The 8470-nt window shown below is 41.4% G+C and overlaps 1 protein-coding gene across 1 annotated transcript; it reads left to right on the top strand.

Annotated features, from left to right (window-relative positions):
- Positions 1-1436: 1436 nt before the first annotated feature.
- On the top strand, positions 1437-6581 carry LOC306928832 (interferon-induced protein 44-like; the record flags this gene model as incomplete). The annotated part of the gene is made up of 7 exons (XM_079509104.1): positions 1437-1911; positions 2005-2065; positions 3015-3210; positions 4979-5128; positions 5317-5488; positions 6148-6248; positions 6393-6581. The coding sequence occupies 7 exons, from the start codon at positions 1437-1439 to the stop codon at positions 6579-6581; spliced, it is 1344 nt and encodes a 447-aa protein (XP_079365230.1).
- Positions 6582-8470: the final 1889 nt, after the last annotated feature.

Raw genomic sequence — 8470 nt, 5'->3', positions numbered from 1 at the left:
AACATTGTATGATGTTATTATTTTCCTGAACCAATTATTTGACAAAGAATTGGTTTCATTTGCAATCATTCAAATATCCTGTATTATTTATTTTATCATTCAGAATACGTCTGTATTCCAATCTGAATACACTATATTCTGTCTTCAATCCATAGAGATTCCATATGGTAGCCTATGTCCATCAACCCTTTTCAGAACATGCGGAATGTGTGTGTGTGTGTGTGTGTGTGTGTGTGTGTGTGTGTGTGTGTGTGTGTGTGTGTGTGTGTGTGTGTTAGGGTGACTAGATCCAAAGTGTTCATTTGAGGGGCAGAAGTATGACAGGGGGGTCTAACATGTAAATAACATTAAATAAGAAGGTTGCCTCTGGCTTTTTCAAATATTTCATTACATTACATGTAATGTAAACCAACCAGAATCTCAACTGAGAATACAGGTTCTGTTCCAAGCTCCGCCTATAAAGAGACACCATTTGGCCATGCAGTTCAAACCTGTCACCCTTCACTGCAGAGCCACTATAGACTTCACAGACAGCAGCTACAGAACAACAACAGGTAAGCCCTCGATGCCCTTTTAGGGTGACGTAATTGTGTGATTGCGTAATTGTGTGGGACTTTTGCTGATATGTTACAAAAACTAAATTTATGTTGTTTTCCAGTGCCAGGGGCACATTTAATTGCATGGCAGTCAGATTGAATTAGTGTCAGTAAAAACATCTGGATGTTTTAATTGATGGTTTATAGCAGGGGCGCACACACTTTTTTAACTTTAGAGCTACCTTCAAAATGCCCAGCTAAACGAGATCTACCCACTAAACAAATTGTTATCCCATTGCTGAAAATAGTTAAAAAAATATACCTGGCACTGATGTTACATAGCCTATAATAGAAGGGTGAAAATGGAATTGGTTGTTTTTTTAGTATATAACTTTGTAATGCTACTGAGGTTTGTGCGCAACACTCTTGAAAACAAAGAAGATATTGCATTGTGGGTTTGAGCTGACAGGCCCATTTTGATGTCAATCAATCAAGTCAAGTCACCTTAATTCAAGTGGCAGATGCCTTTTTTATATTTAAATTATATATTTTTATATAGCTCTGGTCCAAAGCCTAATGCACTTTACTGCCGTTGCATTAAGGCTATATGGGACTGTTCTCTCCCCTGCCTGGCATGAAACGTAGACCAGCCCCTCCTCTGTAGTGAAAATGTAAAGAATGTTTTACCTACTCACCAATACTAAGACGGTTTGTGCAAAACAAATCCCTTTCTGGCCAAAAAGTGCATTTTATACGTGCGGTGGTGCGTCCACTAAGTAAAGTAGGCTTTCTAATTACACAAACAGCCTTTGTATTGGTGTTGTTCAAAAATAAGTGTTATTTAGGTACTGCAATGGCTATCATTTTTTGTTCAATCAGATAATCCATACCTACTGGATCATGAATCCCAGGCTGACAAAGGCCCAGCAGAGTGAGCTGTGCTCCCAGCTAGGAAACGTGACCCTGAAGCTCCTCTACAAGGCTTCAGTCCATGGTTACGCTGCAGCAGAGTTCCACCAGAGATGTGACAACCAGGGGCCCACTCTGTCCGTGGGCTACAATGACTCTAGCTTCGTCTTTGGGGGATACACCAGTATATCTTTTAATCAAAGTGGTGCTTTTGGGAACGATGCCGAGGCTTTTCTTTTCACCTTTAACAGGGGAAAGGTTCTCAAACATCAGGTCACCAATCCCGCTTATGCAGTGTTAATGCACGGCAACCATGGTCCTTATTTTGGAGACAATTTAGGTTTTTGTGTTAATGGCCAAGCTGTCGTGTACAACAGTCCTAGTCAAGATTATTACAATTTCAATGCTGCAAAAATGCATGGCAACGACCTGCAGCTGGTTGAATGTGAAGTTTATAAAATAGGAGGTGAGTTCAATGAATACAAAGACAAACATAGCCTACAAGATGTTTGAGTTGTCTTTAATGTTGCTCTGAGTCTGACCGTGGAGATGTTTCTAGATGTTTCAGCAGAAAGTAAACTCCTTGAGAAGCCATGGAGGAACATGGCCTGGACTCCTGAGTAAGTATGGATCTGGATTAGTTTAATTACAGGTATACCATATACCACACAACACAATACTGAACTATTGTAGCTGTCAGGTGGAAAACTTGAATGCCCAAAAGCGTTACTCTTCTAGAAATGTAAAAACAAACAAACAAACAAAAATACTGTGTTCCACTGGATCCAATGTTGTTATTATTTATTTTCATTGGTTCGATATTTATAAAACAAATTAACCAGAAAGACAGACTTAGACGGACGGCCCCTTGAGATGCATCATAGTTTTTGAGGAGGACCTGAGGACGATTCTACAAATGTATTCTAAATCCTGATCCTCATGTTTCTATGTCAGTGGTGCTCAAACTATTTCATGTCAAGGACCCCCAGAAATATCTGCATTTGGCCACCGACCTCCCTCCCCCAGCATCAAAGATTTTAGTTAGAAACGTTCGCTCTGAAAGAATATATTTTCAAAGCTTTGCACTACATTTTCACGATTTAAAAAAAATAGCAGACATACAAGCTCATAGATTTGCTATTTTTCAATAGCTAAAGTATAACACAATGCTTAGAACACCAAAGGGTTCTAAGCATCACTTCCACAACAGAAATGTTTCTATTGTGTTTGTTTATGGTTAAATTTGTGTAAACTGAAAGAATGATGAAACATCTATTGAAACCAGACATTTACAGAATTTCTCCACCTACTGTAGTTCTCAAAGTTCTCAAAATGTCGTAACAAGTGTCGGGGGCGTGTCGCTGAGCTGATGTTACTCTGTGAGTGTACTGGGCGGACATGAATAGTTGCGGTGGTGTGAGTGGGTGCGTGTGTGTGCGAGGGTGCGATAGCCGATCGCTACAAGTTTAACCAGACTTTGTTTATACTACACATACTGTACTACTCATACATTATACTGTATCTGACACATGCTGAAACGTTGAATCTGTTGGACTCTGGTCTCCACAGGAATAGGACAAAGCTGCTGGTCCAAATACAGACCTACGAGCCCACCATCGGTTCTCTGACCCAGGTCAAGGTTCTGCTCATTGGACCAGTGGGAGCAGGGAAGTCCAGCCTTTTCAACTCCATCAAGTCCGTCTTCAAAGGACATGTCACTAACCAGGCCATGACTGGCGGCGCTAAAACCAGCCTCACCACCCAGGTGACCCTCTGCCCACTGCTATGTAACTCTGACCCACAACCGTAACAAGTGTGGACGTTCTTGGTTGACAAAGAGGGCACAGATGAATGCTAGGCAATACAACTTAACAAGCATATGAAATGGTAGTCCCACTGGGATTTCCCATCAGTGGCCGCAGTTACATGCAGGCTGATCATTCCGAATAAATACTTCTGAATAAAATACTTCGGAAGTAATGTTTTTTGCTGCGAGTTTCCATGGGAAATGGTCATTCCGAATGAGTGTTTACATGGACGGTGTCGTCGGTGTGATATATATCGACGTAGCCCTGGTCCAGTACTTACAGCGAGTCTCTCTCTCGCTGTAAGCACTGGACCAGAGAGAGAGAGAGACTGTTGAACGCGCGCACACACACACACACACACACACACACACACTGACACACACACACGAAGCAGTAAAACAGAGAGGGGGGGGGGGGGGGGCATCGCATTTATAAATTTTTCGCTGCGCGCCTCACAAGGCTATTGGATTTATTTGTGCTTCGTCTTTGCACAATGCACGTACATTGTGTAAGTAAGAGCTGATCTACAGGCTGACAACGTGTCCCATCTGTGGTCTTGTACATCGCATAAAGCATAATGTATAGCTTATCTGCACGATACACTATCGCCGCATCATCATGGCATGGCATATATTCCGGCCAAAATACTGTAGGCTACCAGAGAATAAATTGGGTGTTTAATACTAGATTGATTGCAGCTGCTCATCAATGCAATTAAACTGCAAAGCTGTTATGTTTCATGACGTTTTGGTTGCAACTTATTGGAATAGACAAGTTAGGATATAGCCTATAAAAGTTTAAGGGGATAGGATGGACATAGCGTATTCTTGTGTGTGTGTGTGTGTGTGTGTGTGTGTGTGTGTGTGTGTGTGTGTGTGTGTGTGTGTGTGTGTGTGTGTGTGTGTGTGTGTGTGTGTGTGTGTGGGCTGACGGCATTGCGTCCTCTCTCCTCCACTGTCTTTCTGTGAGTCCCCCGAGGCCCCGATGCACTGTAGCCTACACATTAATCAATCCAGATACATAAGGCTAGCCTATATCAAACATGTTATCAGAGTGATCATGATCAACTCGGGACAGTTCGATCTTTGAACACTCACCGACCAGGGGGATCATCAGCACTGCTGCTGCAGCCTGCTCCACGTTTTTTGTGTGGATTTTGGATCTGCAAAATGCACGAAATAACGCGCTCTATGTGCAAACTCCTCGGCGCCCCTTGGATATGAGCGCCTTGGAGTTGGAGCGCCTTGGAAATGAGGAAGGAGTGTACATGAGTCCAATTTTCTTTCAATCGCATTCAACATCGGAATAATCCGGCCAGTGACATCGGAATGTTTTTTAAATCGCATCGAGCATTTTCATTCGGATTTAAGTTTTTGTAGGTGTTTACATGACAACGTTTAATAGGATTTAACTTTTATTCAGAATTAAAGGGGGTTAAAAGTCCTCATGTAAACGTGGCCAGTGTGGGGAGGGAGGAAGTTTGTTGATGCAGTCAACGGTGAAGGTCACTGTTTTCCTTTGTGTTTTGGTTCCTTTGGTTCCTCAGTGAATTCCTCTAAATGCCCTGTTTGATATGTTGAGTTCCTTTAGTAGTGAGTAAAGTATGTGGAGGCTGGTTGGTCATCTGCCTGGCAGAGTCAATTGTGTTTTGCTTTTGAAGCTATGTGCTTTTTGTAACTTGGAGTGAAAAACAGCTGATAACTTTGACCATTGTACATCCCACAGTTTCGCACCTACCAATTTCAAGCTGGAAAGACGGGCAAACTGCCAATCACCTTGTGTGACACCATGGGATTGGAGGAGACCACGGGGGCGGGGCTTAGTGTGGACGACGTAAGCAGCATGTTGAGAGGTCACATTAAAGACGGATATCAGGTGAATCTACTCACATTTCTAACTGAAAACCCTTTTATAGAGTTTTAGTAAAATACTAATTGTGGTTATTGCTTTGTTGAAGAGGATCATCTTATTTCAATCATCATTGACTTGTGTTGCATTAAATCAACATTATTCAGTCAGTCATCAGTGAAATTAATGTGTTTTCTTTCCCCAACTCTTCACAGTTCAACGCTGCAGTTCCGTTGCAAGCAGAGGACATGGACTACAAGGAGAGTCCAGATCTTAAGAACAAGATCCACTGCGTGGCCTACGTCATCGCCGCCAACAAGATCGCCATCATGCCCCCCGAGCTGGAGGGCAAACTGAACGACATTCGAAGCAAGGTCAACCTAATCGGTCAGTTGGTCAAACGCAGCATCACTGTAAGGCCCAATTTATGCAGCGCCGCACGTCTCGAAAATAGCCGAAATCAAGCTTATTGTGCGTTTCAACCGCAACACATTGTGAGCTTGTAGATCGGCTATTTTAGGCAATCCATATGTAGTATAATTCAGGCATATCAATGTCAAGATCTCTCCTAGTGAAGCTTGCTTCCAAAATTAATAGTAATGTTTAACTGTAAGGCGTTGTGGCTCGAAGAAAGTCTCAATGCCACGTGTTGTGTGTTTGTAGATCGGCTATTTTCAGCAAGAAACCAGGCGTAAGTGGTGGAGGGAAGTCAGTCAATGATCAACAGAACAACATTACATCATGTCAATTACATTTTATCACATACTGTTAGCGTAGTGTCATCACATGTGATGAAATATTTTCATGTGAGTTGTCGACGCAATATTTTATAGAAATAGCATTAATGTCCATTATTGGCACAATTTCTACCTTATTGACACAATATGTTTGTATGATTTGGAGATGAGACATGAATAGCAATCCACTATCTAATAGTGGAACATTTAAGTCCTTGGTTTACAAAACAAAAGTATCACAATTGCACAGCCTGGGGTCCTTTATGTTTTACAGCTGTTGAACATGTTTGTTGTGGTGCTGTTCTCCAGGGATCCCTCAGTTGGTCCTGTTGACTAAAGTGGATGAAGCCTGTCCCGCTGTGGAAGAGGACCTGACCAATGTTTATCGCAGCCTCTACATCAAGAACAAGGTGAGTTCTACCAAAGACAAACCATAGGAAACCAACACTACCTCACTGAGCTTGAGTGGGTGTCCCCAAAAATAATTTGGGGACGCTCGGTTTGGGAACCACTGAGCCAAGCTAACGTTCATCTGTTGTGCTGTGTTGCTGCAGCTCCAGGAGGCGAGCCAGCGTCTGGGCATTCCTCTGTCCTGTGTGGTTCCTGTGATGAACTACACCCATCACCTAGAGGTGGACCAGAACTGTGACATCCTGCTCCTCACTGCCGTCAACCAGATGCTGCGCTTCGCTGAGGACTACTTTGATGACGTCAACGACAGATTAAGCAATTTTGAAGATTAAAATAACCCGTTCACAGTCAAAAAGAGTCTGAATACATTTGGACTCTCTGTCGAAATATCTATCTATCTAATCTATTATTCATCCCTCCCAATTCTAATACGATACAGGCATTTATAGAAATGATTCAACTCTGGACATTATAGAAATGGATAATTACTGTTAGAACATAGCTCAAAGGAACCAACCTTTCTGCACTAAGCACCAATAGTATTTTTTTATTATTATAGTTGATGCAGCAATGGTCACAAATCGTTTGACCTTCAATGCCATGTTTTACAAAGTGAAAAGTTATTTAGACTTTAACCTAACTCGTATAAATTGCTTTTAGTTGAGATTATCCAGTGCCTTCTCTTTATTTTGTAATGGTCCCTTGGTATCGATCTTATTCTAATCTGTTTAATCATAATGTTCCTTTTCTTAACAATATAGTGGTTTTGGTATCCCTTGGTATAAAGGCACTAGGTTTGGATAATTGGATATTTTATGTTATAATTAGTGTGGTTGCCCAAAGGGCAACCAGACTATAGTACTTGTAACACTTTATTATTTTACTGGAGTAGTCTTTTTTTTTATGTGCTACTCCTCCCACAGTTTTGACTGTACGCACTTGAGCCATATGTCAAATTGACCGGCTTCATCGGGAAGGATGTGCTTGTATTTTTTTAAGAGAAATGTTGTATAGTTTAATTGATATTAATTTATTAGTGAATAGAATTTCCCCATTGACATGAATGGGAAAATGCGATTTGCATTTTCTCACATTCAAGTATTTTTTCCTCAGAGACTGTAAGCACTATAGTTACAAAACTTGGAGGGTAGGTTCATAATAATTACTAAAATTAATCAACTTATAATGTTATCGGTCGGCCTCATGGTGGCGCTATAACAGCCCACTTTACGTTTTGGCTTATAACTCTTGAACCGTAGGTCGTAAAATCAAAATTATCTTTTCCCTGGATTCCTTGGGTCATGTCGCATCACTTGCGTCATGATAGATTTTTCGCCATTTTGAATTTTCTCCAAAACACACTTTTTGCTTTTCCTCCTACAGATTTTGTCCAAATCTCACAAAAATCAGTACACATGATCTCTGGACCTTTCCGATGAAAACACCACCGGCAGAATTTTGATAGTGCGTATCGTTCGGCCGTAATCGGCTTCCGAAGTTAGTGGGAGGGGCCTACTTTACAAAAAACGCCACAAATCACGAACGGAATGTCCAATCCATCCCAAATTTGAATCACTTGTCACGGGTGGGTTACTCAACCCAGAGCCGAAAGCAATTCCATTTTCATCCATAGGGGGCGCCGCAATTGTTAAAAATGTAACCGTTTGTCGCAAAAACATGATTTTTGGGGGATAAATACCCTCCGAATTACTTGCGCATGATCACAGGGGTGAAGCGACATTGTAATTGGCTGGTAATATCAGTGGGAGGGGCATATGTAAGCCACTGCGGCAACCACACTTTGCAATTTTTTAAAATTGCGACCTTTCTAGTTGCTAGTTCAGTTCAGGTATTCAAGTAAACATGAACATATTGAACATTTTAATCTATACTTACCATGTACATAGTTGTATGTATACTGGTATGCTTTTTTTGTTTTGATTTAGTTTTTTTTTCTTCATAAAAATGTACCAAAGCTTTCTTGGCTACTGTTAAACAGGATCTTATGCTTGTTCTGAATGAGAAGTTTGTTCTGCATTGAGAATTAAGAAGCATGTATAAGACAAACCACACAACATTATTCCATGGTTGATCTGTGTTTGCAACACCGCCAGAACCTAAATTGAGGGCAGAGGAGATTGTATCGTCATTTTATACCACATCCACATCAAGCAGAAAGGACTTCTCACATCCAGCCCAACCCTGGCCTCAATTCAGTGGT

This window comes from Electrona antarctica (assembly GCF_951216825.1).
Source record: "Electrona antarctica genome assembly, chromosome: 8".
Lineage (NCBI taxonomy): Eukaryota > Metazoa > Chordata > Actinopteri > Myctophiformes > Myctophidae > Electrona > Electrona antarctica.
This window is presented reverse-complemented; position numbering and strand designations above follow the sequence as displayed.